Source organism: Paroedura picta, chromosome 11, assembly GCF_049243985.1.
Source record: "Paroedura picta isolate Pp20150507F chromosome 11, Ppicta_v3.0, whole genome shotgun sequence".
Lineage (NCBI taxonomy): Eukaryota > Metazoa > Chordata > Lepidosauria > Squamata > Gekkonidae > Paroedura > Paroedura picta.
The window spans coordinates 31,522,444-31,548,607 of NC_135379.1; the positions used below are offsets into that span (position 1 = coordinate 31,522,444).

A 26,164-nucleotide genomic window follows, 5' to 3' on the forward strand; every position below is an offset into this window, starting at 1 on the left:
AACAGAAGCAACAGCAGACAGTACCAGAAGTTTCATAGCTTTTTTACCGGAACACACACTGTGTCCATTCAAGTTATTTGGGAAACACAGAAGAAAATGATTCATATGAGTCTGGCCTAGGGAAGGGTGGGGACAGCACACTGATTACAACTAAAATCTTCATAAATGACTCACACTAGTATAGGGCATTCCCAACTTCAGCCGCTTTTGCAAAATAATATCTTCCACTACATTATTTTACCAAATACAAGAGCTGTATGCTGCAGAAATCTAGTGACTCTATCCTAGTATAACTATGCAAGTGTGGCAAAGTTTCTAGGACAGAATGAAAAATAATAAAGGTTCAGAAAGACATTTTTGGGTGATTTGTCCACTCGCTTTAGGGAGGCAGGCACTCTTTTTTCCTCTTCCTACCTTTTGTAGTGGGCGTAACCATGCTCTCTTTTGTCAGTTTGGGTACTGACAGGAATAGCAGGAAACTACCAATAACTCTATAACGAACTTAAAACAACAATTAATTTTATCTAAGTAGCCCACAGCTCCTTTCAGTCTTTAAATGAGGAACAGGAAAACTATAACAGATAAGAACCCATGAACATCTAAATTAAGGCTAACAGAAAGGTCAGATCAGCCTGGACAGCGAGAAGAAGGGGGTGAAGAAATCTTCCTGAGCCTCATGAGAAAAGGAACTTTCACAGGTAAGATACTAATGGTCATTCTCACCCTGAGGTGGAAGACATCTTTGAGACCTCCCAGAGCAGTGTCCATAACAGGATGAGTATCCATGCAGAGCACCAATTTGTCCCTGTGGAACATGCAAAATTTTGGATGACTGGATAATGCCCCTATTTCAGACACCTTGCATGCTGATATGACCACTATTAAAAACAGCACCTTCATCCTCAACATATTGATATTAATCTCCCTAATAGGCTTACATGGTGGTCTAGTGAGAACGTAAAGGACTATACTGAGTCTCCACATTTTGAATCTGTGTTGAACTGGTGGGTCTTTCAAGATGGCTCCCTTTTCTTGATCATGTGGGGATGTTTGCGACAATTTTCTTCCTTCATACTTGGGAAGGACTATGGTTAGGGTTGCCACCTGTCTGCGAAGCATAGCTACTCTCAGACCTTGGTCCATGACATCCTGATGGAATCCCGAGACTTCTTATCCCAGTATCGTATTGGTCACAGTCTTCCTACAGTACCAGCAAACAAAGGTTTTCCAGGTTCAGTCATAAATTCTTTTGGTGGAAATCTTCCTGGCTATTAGGATGGTTTCTATAAACTTTTGACTATATCCTTTCTTCCTTAACTGTGCCAGCTCAATTTCCAAGTGGCTAGGCAGTTTGGGATGCCCAATGGGCCTTGTTGTTGTGGGTTGAGAATGATACAGTGAAACAGAATTTCCTCAACCATTATATGTAGGGAGTGGGTGAGAAGTAAATTAACATACAGATTAAGTTGTTTAGCAGATTCCAGGACCAAACAGAAATAAAATAGAAATGACAAGCTGAGTTTATAAGTTACCATTTGTTTGGGCAAAATTGGGGGGTGGGAACATAGTGAAGGAAACAAATATATCAAAATCAAAGACGAATGGGCAGATGTATTCTTAATTGTGGAAAGACAGCTCCAGAGTGTGCAGAGGTGTCTCAAAAGCACACTTTCACAGATGTTTTAAATTGAGTTGTGCTGAATAGTAGATTGTCGAGTATGATTATTTACAGAATTCAGTGGTTTTGTGCTAATTGTTTTATGGGACTGTATTTGATAGGTTGTGAGCCACCTTAAATTTTCCAAGGACAACATTCAAACTTCCTTCCTGAATTAAAGCCCCCACCCCCACAATGGGGGGGAAGAGTCCTTTTTGTGTATTATTCTCTAGTTTGTATTTCCATTTTGGACACCGTTAACATAGTTTCCTGTTGTACAAGGATACAAAAATTTAACATTTTATTCCCAGCAAACACATGGTTCACCACTATAAATAGAAGTCTCTGTTATAGAAAGCACAAAAGCAAATTGCTGCCTGTTTGACAAAGAGCTTGCTGTGAAGAGACAAACCAAAAATAAGCATGGACTGCCAATTTTGCAAGGTTTACAACATTCTTATTCAACAAGAGCAAAAAGAAAGAGGGGGCACAGGAAGATACCTCACTGATGATTTGTTAAGGTTAATTCTAGGAAGATTTTTCATGACTTGCAAGGCAAGACAAACACAATCAATTAATACAATTATCAAAATTCAAAATTCATGCATATAAAGATTCTAGAAAATAACTATGTTCAGTATTGTTGCCTGAGTGGCTAGTTACAGGCACATTACATATGAGAAAAAATTGAATTTGTTGCCATGGATACTTTTTTAATTTCCTGGCTTCTATATAAATGGTTCATCATTGCTACATCTGCACAATCTGACTTTGCAAAACTAGCCTGGGTCAAGGTTAATCATTTAAGAAGATGCACAGTGGCTCATTATTTATTTAAAAATTCCTCAAGAGAGAGCCAGACGCATCCAGCGTACTTATTCCTGCGGTACCTGATTTTCCAGAAGTCTACACAAGAAACAGAAAAGGGATTAACAAAATCCAGGAACCAAATCTGCATGAACTGAAAGAGGATAACCTGATTTCTCTGAAGCACTAGGACTGAAGGGTAGCCCAACATATCCATGAAGGTATAGAGCAGGAATATATACCTTGCCTTCATTCACAACCCACAGCTTATAAAGAGATTTGTGGTTTAGAGCAGGGGTAGTCAACCTGTGCTCCTCCAGATGTTCATGGACTACAATTGTCACAGGTTGACCACCCCTGGTTTAGAGGAATAAGGAAAAGACTGGCCTATGCTTAAAGGTGAGAAGATTTACCTGGGGTGGCAGCAGTAAAAGCCCAGCCAACGTATCCTTAGCTTCCCACAGGATCAAAATACCCGGCAAGTTGATACAGTTAGAGAAGATCCCTTCAAAAAACTGAGCCCTAACTGTAAGGCTTTATAGATTTAATCATCTCTGTGAAAAGGGCTTTGGAAACCAATAGGAAGTATCTGTCATACATGTGCATTCTCTGTTGCATCCCATACCAAACTGAATGGTTTGGTAACAGGTAAAGAACACTACAAAAAACAGGCATGTCACGACAAAAAACAATGGTGAAGAGATCGAATGCATTCAATAATTCATTTTTCTTAGATCACAATTGATGTCAGTGGCAATTGCAGCATGGAAACAAAACAACAAATTTCTCTGTGTCACTCAGCAATGATGATCTTGAACAGAACATGGAATAGCAAGGACATCAACCTGACTACCAAATGTAGATTAGTTAGATCTATCATATTTCCAGTAGCCACTTATGGCTGGGAAAGTTGGAGGATGAAAAAATCTGACAAGAGAAGAATCAATTCATTTGAACTCTGGTGTTGGAAAAGGCTTCTGCGGGTCCCATGGTCAGCAAAAGTCACAAACAAGGAAATGCTACGACGCATAAAGTCTGATGTATCATTGGTAGGCAAAAATCACAAAACTCCAGATCACTTATTTGGGCCATATCATGCGATCCAAGTCAATGGCGAAAGCAATTATGCTAGGACTAGTTAATGGAAAAAGGAAACCAGGCTGATAAAGGGCACAGTGGTTGGATGCAGTCGGGATGGACAACGGCCAGAACACTGCATGGCTGGGGGAGGTGGTGCAGGATCAGGGATTGTGGCAGTGGCTGTGCCATGGGATCACAAGAGTTGGACACGACCGAATGGCTGACAACAACAAGATTATATCAAAGCATGCCAAACAAGATCAGTTCTCCAGAAGCAGCTATAGTTGGCCAACTAATCACAGAAGGCAAAGACTCTACTTCCCGCAAGTCACATGGGGAAATCAATACAACAACTATAACTTTTGGATGGCTACTAAGGCAACCCTAAAAGTATTTCTAGAGATGGTCACAAATCATCCTCTTTTTATAGATATTATAAGTGCTATAAACAGCGACTGTCACCAAGCAACAGTCGGGGAGATTTGTGTAAACTGGATCATTAAATCTTCTTGCCCTCAATGAACCACTAATATGTGCATTCTTATGGCTGGCAAAAGAAAAGTGATTTTTATGAACTCAAGGACAACAACATAGAGAAATAGAGAACAGCAAAATATCTACCACATCCAAATGTCCATGGCAGTTAAAAAGAATCACACTAACAGGTAACTTACTGTTGTATACTGAGGTGTTGTTTGTGTAGGCACACATTGGGACTGCAATTATGCAGGCCAGTCACTGGAGACTCTCCTGCAGCCACTCTAATATTTTTTTACCACACCAAGGATGATCTCCTCCTCAAAAGAACTTGTAAGAGGCCATTTTCCTGCCCAACAGTCATATGCTCTACACGGAGAAAGTCAGCAATTTCCCCCCAATCCTTCTGAGCTCCTGCAAGTGTTATGAATATAACTGTATCCTATGAATTTGCAGTGCAGTAGGAAGTTGGGAATGTATGCCTGCACAGAAGATGTCTTAAAAAATAGTCACACATAAATCCAACACGTTTTAATCTGCAGTCTTCTGTCCAGTACCATACTGGAACACTAAAGAGCCCCTTACTTATGAGTCTCAGTGAAATAAGTGCACCATGGCTCCTTCAATCTTTTCTCACATTCATGTCCACAAGAATACTGCTTGATGAAGATGTCTGCTGATGATCAAGTTGTTGCTCAACAGATGTCCGCCAAGGGAGTACCTCTCTAAAACACTGCTAACGCTGCCTGCACCTGTGTAGAATGCACCTGAAGCTCCAGAAGACACAGCAAACTGATCTGCTGATACTTCAACTGGGTCCCCTTTACATGACTCCTGAGCTGCTAAGCAGCTGATCCCAAAAGAGGCTTCTCTCAGCAACAGCAGAAGCTCTCTGGTGGCTGATTCCACTGAATCGGTTTGAGTTTCCCCCAAACAACCAAACTTAAATTGATATGCAAAACAGTGATTCCATTTATTAGAGTTGCACAGAATCAGGAAAACTCGAATCCAGAAAGTCCTGATTTTTTTCCAGCACACATTCCTACCCCAACCTGATAGCTGAGACCTACAAATGGTCTGTGCAAATAGAATCCGTTTGCCTTTGGTTGTCAGAACTCTTGATGCTGAAGAAATTTTAATTGTGATAGCTACCACTTTGTGGGTGCAGTGTATGGCTGTCTCAGCCTTCTTATCCATGGCGTCCCTTTAGATAACCTTCTCCATCCTCTGAAACAAGTCCACTGGACTGTAAGGCAAGCTGCAAGTGCATCAATCAATGGAATCTGTAGGAGAGATTCCCCATAGTATGGTAAGGCATACAGTTTTTTAATGAATGAGGGCACCTGCTTGTTAACCAGAGGCCTTTTCCACTCTTCTCTGATTTTGCTTTCAAAAACCTCTGGCAATGGAAAAACTTCTTGGGATGGACCAATTTTAGGGAAATACTCCCCTTTCCACTTGCCCCCCCCCAGGTTTCTTTTTTGTGATAGACTGTTCTTCCTCGGAGACAGGCTCATTAAAGGCCAAGACCCCCAAGGCCTTATAAGTTAACATAAAGTGTAAATCTTCCCCTTTGAAAAAACATTCAGATTCGGCTGAAATGTAGTCAGGAACCAAAGCCAAGTGTCTGGAGCCAGGAGCGTAGTCAAGAGTTAGGTCGAAGTCATGAACCAGGAGTCAGGCAGGCAGAGCTTCGCTGAAGCAAACTACAACAAGTTATTGTCTGGGAAGACAGGCAGGGAATGCACACTTTGCACCCACAAAGGACTTTGCCTCAAAGCCCTTCTGAAATATAACCAAGCCGGGTGGGGTTGGGTTTGCACCTGGTCCTAGTCCTCATCAGAAGAAGCAGGTACAGCTGAGCCCTATTGACATTGACAGCAAGCTGCCAGGCAATCTGATCTCCTGACAGCTGTCAGAGTAGATCGCCGCCTCCGATGCTGACATGTGGCACTCGCTGAGGTCTTTGGCTGGGACCAGCGGTGCCGTTCCTCCAGTGGGTCTTCGGGGCTGGCATGCACAGGCTCATTAGGCTGGGTGCTGGTGTGGCTGGGACCAGGTAATTTATCCTCTGGGGCACTGGGCTTGTCTTCACTGGCCAGATCTCCAGGTGGTACCTGGAGAGTGCTGGACCCAGGCAGTTGATCAGGATCAGCTGCAGCCTCTGGAGTGCCCTTTGGAGGCTCAGCCAGTGGTGCAGCAGGGGGCATGCTATATGGTTTAGATGAGATTGATGTTTAAAAAATACTGAATTGTTTGTTGTTATGATAGCAAGGTGAAGTTCTTTTGCAAGTTCCTGCCAGTGGCCTCCAAAAAGGAACTTCTTTTGGCCTCTTCTTTCAGCATCCTTTCCTCACTCCCCCTTACAAGTTGCAACCACACAACCAGGCTGCTATTTACTTCAAGGACATCTTACAGCAGATGGGATTTAAGCATTTTTTCCAGTCACTTTTTCACTACATTCCATGTGACACATGAGAATACACTCAGGCACAGAGAATGCTTCTACACGGTGTGCATGTGCATATAAAAGGTTTTTAATAGGAGCGTTCTTTGATTTCTATAATGAATTACATTTATATTAAATTTCTTTCTTAATTAGAGGGCTCCAAGAGATATATTTGGATACTTTATATTAGTGTGGGTGCATCTCCATTCATGTAAATAATCATCAACCTTAGTATTTATACACAGACCTATATTAAAAAGTTAACACATTTTATTGCATAACAATGTTCTTCATAATACATTTTTATCTGTTTCAGATTGTTTACTGCGTTATAGTCCCATTATATCACATGAGTGCATTTAAATATTAGACCACTGAAGGAGACCCCAAAGGGGACTGAAACGCATCTGGTTATTTAGTCATCATCTGTACACAGCCCGTGGCGCCACAGGCGCCACGGACTGAATAAAAGAGTAAGGGGTAGTGGGGAGGAGTTAGGGCGGGACCGGTCTGGGATAAAAACTCGGAGGGGCCAATCAGGAGCCGCGAAGCGGCTCCTGATTGGCCCCTCCAAGTGTCCATCCCGCCCGAAGAAGGCAATGGGGAGCCGCGCAAAGCGCGGCTTCCCATTCCCTGCTTCACCCGCACAGGCACAGGTGAGCGGTCCGCCGCGCCGCCTTCTCCCGGCCGCCGGAGCAGCTTCGCGGCGTCGTAGACACCACGAGGCCGCTCCGGCGGGCGAGAGAAGGCTTTGGGGAGCTTCGGGGGCGGGTGGGCCTCGCCGGGTGGCCCTGCATCAAACCGCCGCCTTCGCCTTCGCCTCCGTCGCCGCTCAAGCCGCTGCCGCCTCCGCCGCCGCTCAAGCCTCTCTGCAGAAGATGGACGCCAGCAAGAAGACGCCGCAACAAGTAAGTGATCTTTTACTCTTCCCCAGCCTCCTAGCGCCCATTGTATTCAGGATACAATGGGCTTTTATACTAGTTTATCCATATTTCAAAACGTTTTGGATTTGTGCAATAGAGCGTGATATACGTTGATGTTCTTAAGTTTTATATGTACAACAAATATCTGCATTTTAATTTTTTATAGTTATACCTATTCTGCTGTTGCTGCTCCACCTTTTAGGTTCCTAAAAAGTAATTCTTCTTGTCTTCAGTTATGGAATTCACTGTTATTGGTGTTTTTGATGTTATGAATTGCGGTGCATTATCCCCACGTTTTGTGTAAACTGCCCTGAGCCTCAGGGGAGGGTGGTATTTATAGAAATAGAAATAAAATTAATTAGTAGATAAAATCTCTTCCAAGCAGGGGAAGAATATAAATAATTCTCGCTCTAGTACAAAGCATAGAATTTCAGTTCCCTACATTTTATTCCAAGGAACTTAAAGCGGGTTACATGGTTTTCTCTCCTCAATTTTATCACAGTTTATCACAGTTACTTGGAAGGTAGGTTAGATGAAGTTGCCTAAAGTCACCAGCTAGGTGCAGGGGTGAGTGTGAACCAAACTGGAGTCCTCCAGTTCCCAGACTAGGGTTTCATGAAATTGTCATGTTAACTCCATTCTAAATAGCCAGTGATGGGCTTAGAAGGGGTGGAAAAGGGATGATCCTAGGGTAGCCATGGACACAGCTATGCTTCCTGACCAAGGATGCCCCACACAAACATTCTAGCCAAACCACACCTCACCAGGGATAACATGCTATGACCATAGTTTTATGGTAGCCTCCATTTCCAAATCAAATTCAAGGCATTTGTTGCACTCATTGTTCATTCCTTGTTCTCCTCTCAGTTGGTTTGCTTCAGATTAGTAGGTAAGCAACATTACAAGCATATCTTGGATGGCGTATAGTTGGGATGCCCAATAGTGTGTCATCTTCCTTGTGGATTCCTATGTCCATTACAAGCAGCTGAGGAGGTCCTATTCCTTATTCGCTACTTGAATGGTTAGATCTGCAAGAACTTCCATAGTGACCAGTAAAATCAGCCTCCCATGAGAGTCCAAACTATGTGTTACGTTGTTTTCATTAAAAGAAACTCTAATAATCTTCCCCAAGCTGTAAGGGGGAAAGATACATCTGAAGGCTTTCGTTCAATCTTCATGGAGGTTAGATTTAAGTGTTAAAGCATTTATTCCTTATTCCTAGATATAGATATAGATATAGATATAGATATAGATATAGATATAGATATAGATATAGATATAGATATAGATATAGATATAGATATAGATATAGATATAGATATAGATATAGATATAGATATAGATATAGATATAGATATAGATATAGATATAGATAAGGCGTAGCAGACATGCAGTCTGAAAGCTCTGTCCATGAGGCTGGGAGTTCAATCCCAGCAGCTGGCTCAAGGTTGACTCAGCCTTCCATCCTTCCGAGGTCGGTAAAATGAGTACCCAGCTTGCTGGGGGGTAAACAGTAATGACTGGGGAAGGCACTGGCAAACCACCCTGTATTGAGTCTGCCATGAATACACTAGAGGGCATCACCCCAAGGGTCAGACATGACCCAGTGCTTGCACAGGGGATACCTGTAATTTGGATAAACAAATCCAAATTACAAAATCAGAATCCTAATGTTTGTTGCTGGTTTAAGTCAGTGTTAGAGTCATTCCAGTTTCAGCAGGAACTGGTGCTGTTTCCAATTATTTATTTTCTGTCTTCCCATGTACATAACCTAACCCCTTCAGGATTATTCCAAATGGACATGTTCAAAACTCACATATGCACATCTCAGTATACTGAAGTTAAACATACAACTACTGTTTCACATTTTGATTATTGTTCCCTTTTGAAGCCAAGTTTTTTAACAAGTGATTAGTATGGATCCAACCCACTTCTCTGCTATGAAAATGAAGGAGGGTCTCCTCTATCAAAAATGCCAGGGATCAAGGGACAGCAGCACATAGGATGGAGACTGTACTGAGGAGAATTAGGCAGGATAAAGAGAAACTTATTTTTATCGAACCCATTAAATCTAATGTGAGAGCCAGGCCAAGTGTGTGCTGACTTCACAACCAATGCTGTTATGCTGCAACCACAAAGAAATGGAGCTCAACTTAATCTACATATTTACCTATATGCTGCAGTAATTTGAAACAATAAAAAAATTCTTGCAAACTCTGAATGAAAGCTGTTGATCACTTTCTCTGTTAAAGAGAAAGCCACAATGCAGAGCAAATTACTGCCCCCTGGGGTACAAAGTCATAATCTCAAATTCAACTTCATATTCTATTCCAATAATTACATGAATGGGTAAACTGCACTATAGGTGATAAATCCACATGGATTTGCTAATTACAACACAGAACAGTCTCTTCTCATCTATATTTAAAAATCTGATCTTTTAAAAAGGTATAAATCTATCTAATAAGTGTTGATAGAAAGAACAGGAAGGAACTATTCTACCCAACATTTCAGAACGTTAAAATACATTGTGATACAAATTCAAAATTGTGTTATTAAAACAATATGAAATAGGTCTGACTTGGATAGTTCACTGAAGCAGCTTTATAACAACAAATCACAATCATCATCTAGTCCAGATCCTGCCATCCAAGGAAACATTGATCAAAAGAAAGGTTGTGATGAAAGTCAACACAATACTCTACATTGAAATGAAATTTCTGTGACAATTATCAATCTTGAATATTTTTGTTACAAAAGCCACAAATTTAATTTCAGAAACATAAACTGAATTAGAAGAGTGTTTCCTCTTTATTCACATTTGTTAAAGCTTAAAATCCACATATGTTTACCTATTTTTAATAAACAATTGTCTTAAATAATGTCCTTAATTTTTTTAAAGACAGCAAATAAGCCCCATACTAGTGAAGCTATGCTGATGTAAAGCTCTGACCATAGACCAACATAAACTCTGTGCAGCACCCCCATGATAAACAAAAGGGACAGGAACTACTTATGCCAGGGTCTGGTTGGTATCCTAAACCTTTTCAGTCATCCTCCTATTCCTGGTATTAGCATTTAGTTAAACTTAGAGAAGCTAAGTAATAGAAAATGGAACTCTAATGCTTTCAGGTAGCATTAATCATTATCAATTTTTTCTCCTACTGTCAAAACAAGTTATTCTAATGGTTCCTATCTAGATGACACATTGCTCATATAATAGTTGATGATTACAAAGTAAGGAGTCTAATACTGTTCAGGGCATTAGTTATCTGTGAAACTAACCATTGACTTTACAGCTCAGCCAATGTTTTGCTCTTTCTGTAGTAAGCACGCACTTAACCTGATGATTTTTACAATCTCACAAACTGTAATTAGGTCACAGATATTTATCACCATAATATGGAATGCAGGCCACTGCCAAAGTCAAAACTAAGCTACAGCTCTTAGCTAAGAAGGTATCAAAAACTATTCTGGAATGCAGAAATAATTACAAAGGATAAAATGGCAATGCAGTAATTGGCACTAAACTGAGTCGTTCCTCAAGAACAAACTCATCAAAAGCAAATAGCCTTGTTACAAGCCTCCATATTTTAAGAATCTTAAAGCAACTGAACCATGCATTCAATACTTCTATAGTGAACATTCTTCTTCAACAAGTAACTGCATTTCCTATTAAAATTAAAATGCAGTTTAAATATCAGTAGTATTTAGTTGAGCCACATGGTGGCAGAACACTAAAGGAAAAGACACTAAAAAACAAGACAGAAAAGGAAATAAATGCTAGTACAGAGCAGCTGTATTCCAGAACTGATCACACATCTCTGAACAGGTGTAAAGTTAGGCGGTGAGAAGAAACTGATTTCATATAAGAAATTGAAGTGAATGGTACTGAGCCCTTTCCTCACTGCCTATACGCCTTCCTTGCTCAGCCTTTCTGAACTTTTTTACCATTGAGAAACCTCCATCATATTCTTCAGCCTTTGAGAAACTCCAGATGGTGCATGATTGTGCAAAATTTGATTGTGAAGCATAGTTGTGTACACACCCACACAGAGCCCCTCCCCTTCAGGCCCATAACTGGCTATTTTGCAAAGGGGAGTTGACATGGTCACACGACTAGATAATTTTTTATATATTTAAAAATGTGTTAAAACATTTCACTCCCACCCATTCAGGATACCCTTTCAGGGCCATCAAGAAACCCCGGGGTTGCACAAAAGCGTGGTTGAGAAAGCCTGCCCTTGCTCCTAGCCAAGCCAGAAGCCTACTCTATAAAAGCTGCTGTTAGGAAGCAGGGAGTGAGAAAAGTAGCACAAAAGGGGAAAGAGTTCAGTGCCTCCTATACCAACCACCACTTTCCTTTTGGGCATGACCTACATTTTTGTGCATTACTAGTCCAACTTTCACACTAGCATTCAAGAAATTGGCTGTGATCCAAGAAAACCTGCACACAAGGGAAAAACATTTTAACATGTAGGAAAGGAGCAGGTGGTTTTCTTTTTTAATTGCAGCACTTGGTGCTTTGCTGATGCCCCAACCATCAAAAACAATTCAAGGGGAATATGAGCTCAGAAAATCATAGAATCATAGTTGTAAGGTACCTCCGGGGTCATTTAGTCCAACCCTCTGGACAATGCAGGAACTCACAACTACCTGCCCACCCATGGTGACCCCAATTTCATGACCAAGTGATCCCCCCCTTACCAAAAATCTCCAGAATCCAGCCTGGCCTGGAGGAAATTCACCTACCATCCCACAGTGGCAATCTTATCCTACCTGCTGCAAAAGAGAATCCCTAGAAGTGGCACAATTGTGCAGAATATGGTTGGGAAGTATAGTTATGTACACATCCACCCAGGCCCCTCCCCTCTCCACCCCTCCAAGCCCATCATTGGCCATTTTGGGAGAGAGGTCAGGTTGGCATGCCCATACAGGGTCTCTTTGAGGTCTCTTCCTACTAAGGGCACTCTAGGGCTACCTAACCACTCTCCCCCAGCTGCTTCACCATGGATCTTCTGGGATCAGTGTATGTTCCCCTACATGGGTTGCAGTGTCAGTGCCTCCACCAGATGGCAGTAGAGTCACCTCCTAAGGTTCCCCCTCTCCAAACTCCCACAGGTCGCTGCTGGAATTTTTGCTAGGCGATTACCTCCTCCATTGGCTAACTACCCCCGGCAGACCCTTTCAGTCCCACATTTCTGCCTAAGTGCCATTGTTCCTCCAAAGCAATTCAGCCGCATGCCAGCCACCAGCCACAGATCTCGGCAGCTGGCCCAGGGGTCCATCGTGATGTCTCACCTCTGATGACTGCACTCGCTGTCAGGACTCTTCCCACTGGTTCTCCCAGGCTTGCCAGCTCCCTACCACCCAGTCAGCTCTGCCCCCCCTCATTTTAGGGGTTCCTCTGAATTGTAATTTAAAAGCTCAGTTTAGACCTCACAACAACAGAGCTCTAGCACACTAACTCTGTCATGGCCGCCATCTTAACATTATAAAGTTAGAATTGAACTTCCGTTTGTGCACCTTATCAATTCTCAAGTCTTTGTCAACCAAGCCTGATGACTTCATTGTAAATTTCAATTAGCCCTAGTACTTAATTTCATCCAATATTTTAGACATTCTCTTTGAAACACATAATTCAAGCAAAAGTGCCTCTACAAGATCTTTAACCGTAAAGAATTGATTTAGCTTTTCTGAGTTGTTTCTATCATATAGAGATTAGATCTTTTGCACCTGCAGATCATTCATAGGAACTAGCTTCTATATAATACAACTTGCCTTAAAATACAAGAAACCATTTGTATTGATAAAGAATTTATTTTGACTTAGTACATGCATTGGTATATTTGTGTTAGAGTGATATGTAAAGAATCTTACATAAATAAACCACTACTGAAGCTGAAATGAATTTCAATGAGCAATTTCAGAATATGTTGTTAAATCCATCTATTTTGGACAACTTATATTTCGTACATAAAAGTTGAGACACATTTACCACACACATGTACTGTAGGGCAGTGCTTTGGAATTCTCTCAGAATTAGGTCACAAGCTCTGGAGGTACACCTTATTGTCCAAAATTAGAGAAGGGAAAAACCCAAACTCGCTCCAAACTGACAGAAGACTGAAAAGGGCTTAGGGAAGCAACCCAAATAGATACACTTGCAGATTCAAAATGATGTGCAGGTAACTATTTAAAGGCCTGCCAAGCAGCTGATCCTTGCAAACAAATACTTGGCAGGGTCTTCCCACCCCTTCCCAGCCCTCTCTCCACACCTCGAAAGAGGTGGGTGGGTGAAGCATTTAAAAACCCTCCAAAGAGTGGAACAGGAAATATTGTATCTGAAAATGTGCACTTGCATATAGCTTGAATAAAACATAGTTGGTCTTAAAGATGCCATTAGACTCAAAGTGTGTTCTACTACCTAAACGTAGTGAGCAGTGAATCACCAGAGCTCCTTCCCCTCCCTCCTCTCCCTTACCTCGTGCCAATTAATCATCTCCTGAGCAGCAGCATTTCCCCAATGGCAGAGCACATCTCTGGACAGAGGACCAACCATGTTGGCACTTCCTCCAATTGTCAAGGGAATCATTTCAAGGATGTGGGCAGCTTTTTAAAAAAAAAAAAAACAGCCACTTGAAATTCACCAAAACATGAGGAGCATTTCAGCAAAGTTTGACTCCATTGGCACTTTTAAGACCAACAACATTTTATTCAAAGTGTGAACTTCTGAGTGCATGCACACTTCCTCAGAAGGTTTTCCAACTGCAGCAGCAGAACAATCTCAGCAGGATGACTCTTGCCCTGGGAGGATTACTATCCTGTGAATGCTTCTGCAACCACAAGCATGACTAAACAACACTCCACAAAACCCACAACAACCCACTATCTAGCACCCATTGCATTTCAGCACACAACAGGTGCTACTACTAGTAAAAAAAATTAAATACAAACTTGTTAAATGTTAACCGAGATTCTTGCTTTAATTTGCGAAGGGGGAAGTAGTATAAAGTAGCTTTGTAAGTGCCCCCTCCACCCCCAAAATACAGTAGGGTTAGAAAGAAGTTCAATTTCAAAATGTTTAAGAACCACTGTATAAAACACTGATTCTTTACAGAACACATTTCCCTTCAAGGGCTTTTGCATTTATGTGGAAGCTGCTTTCAAATGGTGGTTTCTGAAGCCTCACAGTATAAATGAAAATGCTATTGAAAGTAATTTATTACTTCCAGGACACATCTGATGCTTGTTTGTTACATTTCTAGAAAAACATGCATTATGAATTTTAAAGTAATTATCTGACATGCTATTCTTACCATATTTTTGTCCTGTATCACATACGTTTACCTCTAATATTTAGAGAAAGATTTGAAAATAATTACTCAAATCATAGGCAGATATCATCTTACTGAGACAAGCTCTACTAATGAAAGCCTTCGTATTCTTTCACAGAATAAGTGCAGATTGACTTGAATTATTTCATTATTACATTTGCAGGAGGAGTTTTTGGTTCTTTATTTAGTAACCTTGTGTGCCTCCTGGAAGCCAAATCCACATGCCAAAACAATTCCCCCCATTGTATGCATTCACTGGATTGGGATGAAATTGTGGTTAAAAACAGATACACAATTTGCACTATTATACTGTAAGATACTTTTTTGGCTTTAGGGTCTGAGATATGAAGACAGTCATAAATAATAAAGAAACATTCAATTATTTTACAGTAACGAGCTGAACCCAAAATTGAGTTCATAGATCGACAATCCTGTGCAACTTTATGGTTCAAAGCAAAGAGTAAATCTGCACTATGTATCAATTTTGTATCAATTTTATATCTATCTTTGATGCTTTCAGAGAGTGTTCTCCCAAAAAAGAATGGTGTAAGATGTTGCATGGAAGATTGAAGTAGGAAATTAAAACATACCTCCCTGCAACTAGGCAAACTCTCGGTTTTGATAAATAGTTTTTTGGTAAATTTAAGGGAAAGAAGGGAAATGGAACCAAGATTCCTTCTGCAAGAACAACTCCACTCTCTCAGTAGCTGGATCCAACCCAGCTATGTCAAAACTGAATTACATAAATTTATGGAACTAAATCAGACCAGGCCTCAAATTAGGTGCAAAACTAATTTAGCAGGTCTGTAATACACAAATACTGAATGGAAATGTTTGGGGGAGGGAGAAAATAATTTTTTGCAGCTAAGACATTCAGAAGAATCTAATGAACGACAATAAGGTTTTGAACTGAACTACAGACATGAAAGAAATAATGTGGATTCGATGGATCTATATATTCCCTTCCCTGGAAGGGGTAGCAAACACAACAGAAGACAGAATCAGAATCAGAATACAGGATGATCTTGCTAGGCTCAAGAAGTGGGCTCAACTGAATAAAATGAAATTCAATAGGGACAAATGTAAAGTTCTGCATTTAGGTAGGAAAAACCATTTACACCAATATAGGATGGGGGAGACTTGTCTTGGCAGCAGTATGTACAAAAAGTATCTAGCAGTCTTACAATAAAATCAGAATCCAACAAAGATATACTCAAGGCGCGAGCTTTCAAGTGCAAGCACCATACTTTGAACATGAGTCAGCAGTGTGACTCAGTGGCTAAAAAGGCAAATGAGATTTGGGGCTGCACCAAATGGAGTACCGTATCCAGATCATGGGAGGTGATGGTACCTCTTTACTCTGTTCTGGTTCAGCCTCACTTGGAGTACTGTGTTCAGTTTTGGGCACCACGGTTGAAGAGGGATATAGACAAACTGGAGTGTGTCCAGAGGAGAGCAACAAAGATGCTAAGGGGCTTGGAGACCAAGACATATGAGAAAAGGTTGGAGAAGCTTAGTCTGTTTTGCCTGGAGAGGAGGCGACTGAGAGATCTGATAACCATCTTAAAGTATTTATAAGGCTGCCATATGGAGGATGGAGCAGAGTTGTTCTCTCCTTCCCCAGAGGGACCGACCAGAACCAAGGGGATGAAATTAATTCAAAAGAAAATCCGTCTAAATTTATTTATTTATTTATTTATTTATAGTAAATTTATATACTACCCTCCCCAAAAGCTCACAGCAGTTTACATGAAACAACAAAATGGTACAGGTAACATCAATCTGATAACAGTAAAGTGGTAACAACAGTAACATTAACATATTAACAATAACAACAATAACATTAAAGGAAGGTGGGACTGCAAAGAGCCTTAGCTCAACTCGTACTGAGACCCAGGGGTTGGGCGGATTTGTAACAGTCATGGTAGGAGGGGGGGAATGGGGGGCCAATTGGGAGAGATGGATTAGGTCAACCTCAACCAAACGCCTGGTAGAGGAGCTCCCTTTTGCAGGTCCTGTTGAACTGCTTTAGTTCTGTCAGATCCGGAAGAAGTTCCTGACAGAGCTGTTTCTCAGTGGAACATAAAGAAGCTGAGCAATAAGTACAGTCTATCAAGGGTTCTTCCTTGGTTTAGGGATCAAAATTATTTTGGCTTCTTTCTATATTGGTAATTGCTGTAAATAGCTTCATTTATGATAACAGTACTAGATGATTATCATGAATTCTACAACTGAATCAATATTTATGTATTATAGTATCTACACTGGCTAGTAATGTGGTAAAGGTAAAGGTATCCCCTGTGCAAGCATCAAGTCATGTCTGGCCCTTGGGGTGACGCCCTCCAGCGTTTTCATAGTCAACCTTGATCCGGCTGCTGGGATCGAACTCCCAACCTCATGGACAGACAGCTTCAAACAGCATTACTGCCACTTACCACTCTGCGCCACAAGAGGCTCTAGTAATGTGGTAGAAAAGACATTAACTGCTGACCTCTCCCAATGTAAACAATCCAAGTTCAATATAAAGTATACACTGTTAAAATAACTGTTCAGGTAAACATTGACTATGACAGGTGTTGGACAATTATCCTAGGGTACAGAATAGTAGTTCCAAAGCATAGAGTTTCAAAACACACAAACTTGAAATTAAGTATTTCCCCTGGAGAACCTTCACTCTAAGTCCCAAGGAGTTCATTCTTCTTGCCAGTATAAATAAGCACTGGTTAGATATTATGAATGAATTCTGAAGTTTAACACCATTGCCACATAAGCTGCATCTTCACAGTAATTAATGCAAATATTTGGTTGAATGTCAATTAAGTAATATTCATTTTAATTAAGTGAGGACAAGGCAACAAAGCAGGTTCTCTCCTGGTAGGTTCAATATCACATTAAGATTTCCTTATATAACTACTACTGGAGGAGAACCAGGCCGGGAGGAGACAGAAAAATATGGTAAGAGAGCTCTAAACGTATTTCTCCTAGCCCATTCCACCCTATCATGAATTTCCAGCATGTGTTTCCTAACTGAATACTTTTCAGCTTGTGGATCACAAGGATATGGATGAGATCCTAGGAAAGGTGATACCAAGAGTCAGCTTGGTGTAGTGGTTATGAGAGCAGACTTCTAATCTGGTGAGCCAAGTTTGATTCCCCACTCTTCCACATGCAGCCACCTGGATGACCTTGGCCTCGCCACAACACTGATAAAGCTGTTCTGACTGACCAGGAATATCAGGGCTCTCTCAGCCTCATCCACCTCACAGGGTGTCTGTTGTGGGGAGGGGAAAGGGAAGGCGAATGTAAACCGCTTTGAGACTCCTTTTGGTAGAGAAAAGCAGCATATAAGAACCAACTCTTCTTCTTCTACTACCTGGGTTCTCCCTTGCCCTTCCAGGCTGATAATAGTTGTCAGAGGGGGGCTGGCTAAGTTGGTAACAGGAGCGGTGAATGCTTTCTTGAATGCAAAAACTGTAGTGCTTGTGCTCAAGGATGAGGGAATTAGACCTCTTTTGAGAAAATAAAACCCTCCCTAAGCTCTTTGTGAAGACGTATGCATGCCTATGAAAGGTTATTACATTGAATAAAACGTTGCTTGTCTTATAGATGCCACTGGTCTTAAACTTTGTTCTGTTGCTTCAGACCAATGTGGCTACCCACCTGAATCTACGCCCCACTATGTAAGAGAACTTCCATCCAGTGACCAATCTCCAGTCTTCCATTCTTGGGCAAGGTGCTAGAATAAACGGTCACTTCTCACCTCCAGGGGCTCTTGGAAGAGAATGATTTTCTGGACACATTCAAATCTGGCTTCAGGCCAGGATTTGGAACAGGGACTATTTGGGTTGATTACCTTTATAAAGACCTAAATAGTAGGAGTGACCCTAATTCTGATGGCTCTCTCAGTGGCTTTTGATACTACCAACCACAGTAACCTATTGAGCTGCCTCTCAGCAATGGCACTAAGGTGCACTGTTTTACAGTTGTTCAAGCCATTCCTGGGTGGTTATCAAAAGGTTGTGCTGACGAATTACTGCTCTGTGCCATAGCCTGTGGGGTGGCGCAGGGATCCATCGTATTCCCCATGCTATTTAATATCTACATGAAGCAACTGGAAAAAGTCATTGGGAAATATAGGCTGCAGTGTTACCAATACATGGATGACAACATCAAGTGAATGACAACAGCAGGCATGACTGGATTAGATTGTGATATGCATTGGTAAAAGGATAGGAAATCTAGGGCTTGATTCAGTCCAGGAGACCTAGGATTTCTGCCTATCAGTGGTGATTTCTCCATGCCTACTACCCCTCAGCATATCACACCTAATCAAATCAAACTTGCTACTGTCATTTGGCATCCGAAATCTACTCTCCAAGATAAGGACAGATCGATTCACATTCTAGCTGTGAGTAAAGAAGTGATCAGTGACTCATGAAAACTCATACCCCACCACAAATTTTGTTACTCTTTAAGGTGCTACTGGACTCTTGCTCTTTCCTCGTGAGATCCTCATGAGATCACTAGTTTTGTTTTTAATGTGTAGACGCATCACTGCCTCCTTCAAGGCAAGAGTGACTATCTCATCTCTCAGGAAGGCATTTACTTTTAATAAGTACCACACAGAACATACTAGTTCTAATACGGAATTTTAAAAGTCATGTCAGAAAGTAGACAGGTCTGCTTCACAAAAAGAACAACAGATAGAAAACCAGCCTAAGGCAGGTGTGGGCAAATTGCAGCCTGTGGGCCACATGCGGCCCGCTACAAAGTTTTTTATGGCCTGTTAAGACAGTCAGAAGAATCCGCCTTGAACCTAGATTTCCTTCCTGGGCGCGACTGGAGATTGATCTTGTATCTTCCACTAGGACAGCTACGTCAATACGCGTGCGGAGTGTAGATATGCGTTTTTCCGGATGATCTGGTTAATTTCAATTTTGCTGTGAATTGTGAGGAGAAAAATGGCTTGTCCTGGAACAAAATGGCAACAGATGGGGCCAGAGCTTTCAGTGGAAAAAATGTAGGTATGGTTAAGCTTTTTAAAAAAAACAAGTTACAAACACAAGACAGTGATATCTTGTCTTTTCATTGCATTTTGCATCAGGGGAGCCTTTGTAAAGCTGCACTGGACTTAAAGCATGTGGTAGATCCTATTGTTAGTGTGGTGAACACAATCAAAGCAAGGGCACGCCACCATCGACAGCTCAAATCTTTGCTTGAAGATGTGAAGGCAGAGTATGAAGATGTAATTTACCACAACAGTGTGAGTTGGTTGAGCCTGGCCAAATTGATAAAGAGTCTGGGCACTGCAGAATGAAATCCTCTGGACATGAAGGAGACATCTCATGATTTTGTTACAAAAATGGAATGTGAGGAGTGGAGATATGAGATGATGTTTGCAGCTGATGTATTTGAGAAACTGAATGAACTGAATGTGACATTGCAGGGAAAGGGGTTGTTTGCACATGAAATGTGAAAGCATGTAAAATAATTCAAAGCAAAACTAGGTGTATTTGCGAGGCAAGCAGGTGAAGGCAATTTTTGTAATTTCCCTTTATTAGGAAAACAGAAGGTGCCTGAAAGTGTTTCTGCCAAGATCATCTGCAGTTTGGAGGACAAGGTCACAAGAAGATTTCAGTACTTCAAGGAAACTGAACCTATATTCAATTTGCCCTCTTATCCCATCACTGCTGATATTGATACAGCACCTGAGGAGCTGCAAGCTTGAGCTTATTGACATGGTCAGATCACACTGTGAAAGAAATGTGACATTAGTTGACTTTTACAAATCTTTGTCTGCTGAAAAATTTCCATGTATGAAGAAATGTGCTGGGAAAATGTTCTCTATATTTGGGTTTCCGTATATTTGTGAACAAAGTTTTTCTTGCATAAAGATCAACAATCAACAAGAGTAAATATAGATGCTCTTTTGACAGACATTAACTTGCAGGCTGTGATGAGAATCTTAACAAGCAATCTCACTCCTGATTTCAAAGAAATTGTAGGAAAGTGTGATAGGGTACATTTGTCTCATTAAACTGATTCTAAAATTAATTGTGCTTGCCGCTATAGATGATATGAAACTACCACTATTTTTATTTAATTTATATTTATTGATTTATTGATTTTTATGATACAATTTATACCTTTTCTGAAAGGCTGAGTTAACTAATGAATGCAATCATTTTTAAAGGTGTGGCCCTCCACTAACCTCCGCTCCCACAAAAGTGGCCCCCGAGCCAAAACAGCTGCCCACTCTTGGCCTAAGGTAATAAGCATTGCTCTACCGCTAGGCTGTTGAGATAGACTGCGCTTCTTAACAGAAAGGTGTAGGGTTAATTTTTCACAGAGCCAGAGAGCAGTGAGTGACAGGCTGTTCCAAGCAATCTGATTGGTTAGCATCAGCTGAACATAGAAAACTTTGGAACTTGATGCAGAGAAGAATTCAGTCAAATTTCAGCCATAGCTGAGAAGAGTTGAGTGCTGACAGTGTTGGAATTCAGCCCTGACTGAGAACACTATTACAGACAGGAAAACTGAAGTTGGCAAGGATGAGTGGGTAGTTAGATGGAGGAAAGATCTTAGAGAGAGTTCCTGTAGAAACCTTAAGAGCCTGTTAAAAACTCAAGATGAATAAGAGAACGGGTTTGGGTACTAGAAAGAGTGTACCAGCCTTCTGGAAACAAAAAGGCTCAGAGAATATTAAAGAAAGTGCATTGCTGTATTTGGAAAACATTGGAACAAAATCTCAGCCTAACAGTTTTAAGTAACTGTGAATAAGAAACTCTTTGTAGCCTGAAACATAAGAACTAAAGTCTCAGCATGCACTGATTTTACCTCATAGTTATCACTATATACATACTTCAGAAATTTTCAGCCCTTGATTTCACCTGATTATTCCCTTCTAAATTAAATAAAATATTTTGCTATTCTTAAATTTCAAAATGTCATTTAAGTTACTTAAGTTAAAGGGGGCTCTGGATCTTTCTGTCACATTCCTGCACTGAGCCCACAGGCAAAATATCTTACTGTGACAGGATGGGTCAGCCAGAATTCCTCAGCACTGAAGAAAACACATTACTAGGATGGCTCAGTAGGTGAGGTACGAGAGAGAAATCTTGCTTTTGAAGGACAGAAGTAGATGGGGCCATCACAGCTGTCTATGTGTTCCATGTACAGGGAAGAGTCCAGTGGTTTTCCCAGGCCATACACCGACTATTTCAGAATTGCAACCACTGCTAGAATAGACTGCAATTATTCAGAGATCAGTTATCTCACCCCTGTTGTTTAGATTAAGAAGAGTTGTTTTTTATACCTCGCTTTTCACTACCTGAAGGAGTTTCAAAACGGCTTACAATCACCTTCCCCTCCTCTCCCTACAACAGATACCCTGTGAGGTAGGTGGATCTGAGAAAGCCTTGACTGGACTGCTCTGTGAGAACACCACTATCAAGGCTGTGAGTAGCCCAAGATTACCCGGCTGTCTGCAAGTGGAGAAGTGAGGAATCAAGCCCAGCTTGCCTAATTAGCAGCCACTGCTCTTAACCACTACACCAAACTGGCTCTAAGTTTGTCCTCATCTAAACCATCAAATCCAGTTAACCTCTTCTACTACCTCTCTAAAATTAGATGAAAGTATCATCTGGGAATGATGATGTTTGCTTCAAATCCCCATATGACCTCTCCTTGCAATTATATGAAGATATCAAACAGTATGGGGGACAAGATGGGTCCTCCAGGCATCTTGGTAACCTGTAGTCAAAAGACATATAAGATGTACCAATAACAGAAGCAGTATTTTTCATTTTCTATAAAGCTGTTTACAAAGAAATAAAAGATTTATTCTCAACCAGAGTTCCCATTTATTCAGTAAATATCATTTTAAAATAAAAGTTTTTCTGTCATGTGTCAAGTTTCATTCCTATGTAAACAAAGAGTAGCATCAAATCACTTTAAAATTCTGCTGACTACAGTTACAATCCTAAGAACACTTATCTGGAAGTAAGATCCACTGAATAAAATGGGACTTATTTCTGAATGAACATATATGTGATTGCGATGAAAACTACTTCAATTCTATTTGCAGCAGTCTTTTCCATAAGAGACACAGATCTCCTTCATTGTGGTGCTATTTATTTTTTTTAACTGACATTTAATAAGTTGTTAAAGCAATCATATCAAACAGTGATCATTTTTACCTGATGAGGGTATAGAATAAGAATTAGAAGACACAACTAATACAGAACAAGGTTTTTTTAAATTTTATGAGTACTTTATATGCATTTACACAACTGTGCGAAACCTCTGCAAACAAGATTTGCAAACAACTACAGAGAATCACAGATCATCATTACTATAATCCATCTGCAGTGAACAACAATAACAAAAAAGTCCTAGCACAATTCTATCATAGAGTTGGAAGGTACCTCCAGGGTCATCTAGTCCAACCCCCTGCACAATGCAGGAACTCATAACTACCTGCCCACCTTCGGTGACCTCAATTTATGTCCAAATGATCCCCCCACTAAAAACCTCCAGAATCCAGCCTGGCCTGGAGGAAATTCACCTCCCAATGGCAATCAGCATCAGCAATTCCCTGGGTATGCAAGGAAGGCTGGCACATCCCTTCCTGCCTACCCACTCACAATCTCCTGCCTAAGTTTTCTGTCAGATGACTATCTAGCCTCTGCTTAAAAACTTCCAAAGGAGGAGAATTCGCCTCCTGAGGAAACCTGCTCCACTGAGTAACCGCTCTGTCAGGAAATTCTTCTGGATGTCTAGCCAAAAATTCTTTTGAATTAATTTCAATCCATTAGTTCTGGTCCCATCCTCTGAGGAAACAGAAAACAACTCTGCTCCATCTTCTATATGACAGCCCTTCAAGTATTTGGTTATCATATCACCTCTTCGTCATCTTTCCAGGCTAAACAAACCAAGCTCCCTCAACCTTTCCTCATATGAATTGGTTTCCAAACCCCTCACCATTCTAGTAATCCTCCTCTGGACACACTCCAGTTTCTCTACATGTTCCTTCAGTTGTTGTGCCCAAAACTGAACACAGTACTACAAGTGAGGTTTTACCAGAGTGGAGTAAAGTGGTAACATCACTTCACATGATCTGGACATTATACTTCTTCTAATACAGCCCCTAATCCGATTATCAGGTAGACAAAAAACAACAATTAGACCAAAAGACTGCAACAACTTTGAATTAGCAGGGCAGCATTCAACATGTCAAAGCTAGAAATACATATTATAAAAGCATAATCGTGTCAGTTGATTATCTCAAAAATGCTGTCAACACATCTAGATAAGTGCCTGAACACATATATTGATGGAAGGGAACAGGTCATTGTTTCCCACTAGCACAGCACCTTTTTAGAACACACTTTATAAAACTATGTGAATATGAATAATTTAGAGTTAGATGGCAGGGCATAGTTAAACACTTAAAATGCCATAAAGCACTGATAAATCCCCATCTCTTTCCTGCCCCTTCATGTATTATCTAGGAAAGGGGTCCAAAGTATTTATAGTCATTCTACACAATGAAACAACAGAACCTGATAGACTCTGTGGCATAAACCACAGCCCAAAATTGGTTGATGGTTTTAAACTGGGAAGACTGCAGAGTTGGGATCAAATGAAGCTCACACTAGAATTAGAGATCACTAGCTTCTTCCTAGATCTATTTGACAAGACAGTGAGGATGGCAAATCAAGGAAGGCCTAGGTATACCATGCCCACTCAAGCTGTTTGAAGGATGGATCACAAACATGACAACTGAAGTAATACAATTACTCTGCTTGTGCTGCTTTAAAAGGGGAACAGGCTACACGAAGTTTAGGGAAGAAACATCAAAAGAAAGAAGAGCATCATTTTATATGGACAGCTGATTACCTGCGTGTTAGTTAAGCCCCTTAGATACACACATACACATAAACACGGTGCAAGAGAAATATAGAGACCGTCTGAAAGTCGATCGGGTGTCTGCAGGGGAGTCCAGCTACCTCAAGCACAAGTCTCTTTTGTCAGACGGGGTGGAAAGGGATCAAGCTTCGGACCACTGCCGAGTAGGGCAAAAAAGAGCACCGCTTTCTGTTCAGTTTGCGCAGCCGCGATGAAGTGAAGGTACAGCAGGCGCACAAGTACGACCTCGTACCTTCGCGGGGGAGGAAGGACGAGCCAGTGGCACGAGCAATGCGATCCTATGCACACCTTTCCCCGCCCCCCCCCCGCCCGTCCACGGGCTGGCGGCTGCGAGGCCTGCGCACGGCAGAGGGGAAGGGGGCGTGCGGCCAGGCGCGCGCGAGAGCGTGGGTCGGGGCCGGCCTTGAGCAGACGCGGGTGCCGCAGGGAGAGCGAAGAGAGGGACGCGGGCTGGCTGCCACCTGTTAGGCCTGAGCTGCACGGCGTAACCTGGGAGAAAAGGAGGAGCTTGCTGGGCGGCCGGGCGATGCGGAGAGCGGAGGAAGAGGGAAAGGGGGTGGGGAGGAAATCAACAGCAACCAGCCAACCCTCCCCGCCGCCGCCGTTTCCCCGGCGGGCGCGCTCCCTCGCACGCGACAGACAGAGAGACGGAGCCGCCCTCCCGCCCCCTTCCCGCCCGCAGGCCACTGAGCACGCAGAGGGGAGGCGGCCATCCCACCTACCCCTTTCCTGCTGCCGCCATAGTGCCGTTTTTCCTCCTCCGCCGCCGCCCCCACCCCGCCTTTTCCCGCTTGTCACCCTCGCCGAGGAGGCCGGCCGGCCGCGCCTCCCCAGGAGCGTCCAAGCACGGCCGCCTCCGAGGAACCCACCTGCTCACGCAGCTTGAGGGCCACCATGGCGAGGCCTCGCCGCCGCCACGCTCCTTGCCTGCCCGCCCGCCTGCCTCACGGGCCGCCGCCGCTGCTCCTTGCCGCCGCCGCCAACGACTCCTTCCCTCAGCAGCCCCGCCTCCTCCAGCGCCTGGGCCGCTCAGCCCGTGAGCCAGCCACGCCCACCGCCCCGCCTCCTCCGAGTGCCGCCGCAGCTGCTGCTGCTGCGAGGAGGCAGCGGGAAGGGGCGGCCGCGAGAGCCACCTCTGGGCCCCGCCCCCTCGCCCCGCGCGCCCCTTCCCCCGCCGTCCGGCTAGCGCGGCCTCTCTTCTGCTCGCAGGCCGCCCCCACCCCCCCTCCTCGTCGCCCGGTGACGGAATCCGACGCCCGCCGTCAAGGGCGACGCTTGAGGAGCGGAAGGGGTTAAACCACAAAGAAGGGAGAGCGCCCGGCGGATTGGAAGGCTCGGGAGGAAGGGGGTCGGGGGGGGGGAGGTGGCGTGCGATTGGTGGAAAGGGCAGCTGAGGGGAGGGGAGGGGGAGGGGGAGGGGAGGGGATCGCTCGCGGGAGGGAATCGCGGGGCTCGGCCTGGGGGTCGGGCTGGCTGGCTGCTGCTTATGGCAGTGCCTCTGCTC

General features: G+C 42.5%; 1 protein-coding gene across 1 annotated transcript in view; it reads right to left on the minus strand.

Moving 5' to 3' along the window:
• Positions 1 to 25,777, minus strand: part of ANKRD28 (ankyrin repeat domain 28) — an 84,482-nt gene extending 58,705 nt beyond the window's left edge. Inside the window, exon 1 of the mRNA XM_077303356.1 lies at positions 25,530 to 25,777. Coding sequence (XP_077159471.1) covers positions 25,530 to 25,556 — 27 coding nt within the window. The 5' untranslated portion in view covers positions 25,557 to 25,777. The remainder of the gene's footprint in view (positions 1 to 25,529) is intronic.
• Between the last annotated feature and the right edge of the window lie 387 nt (positions 25,778 to 26,164).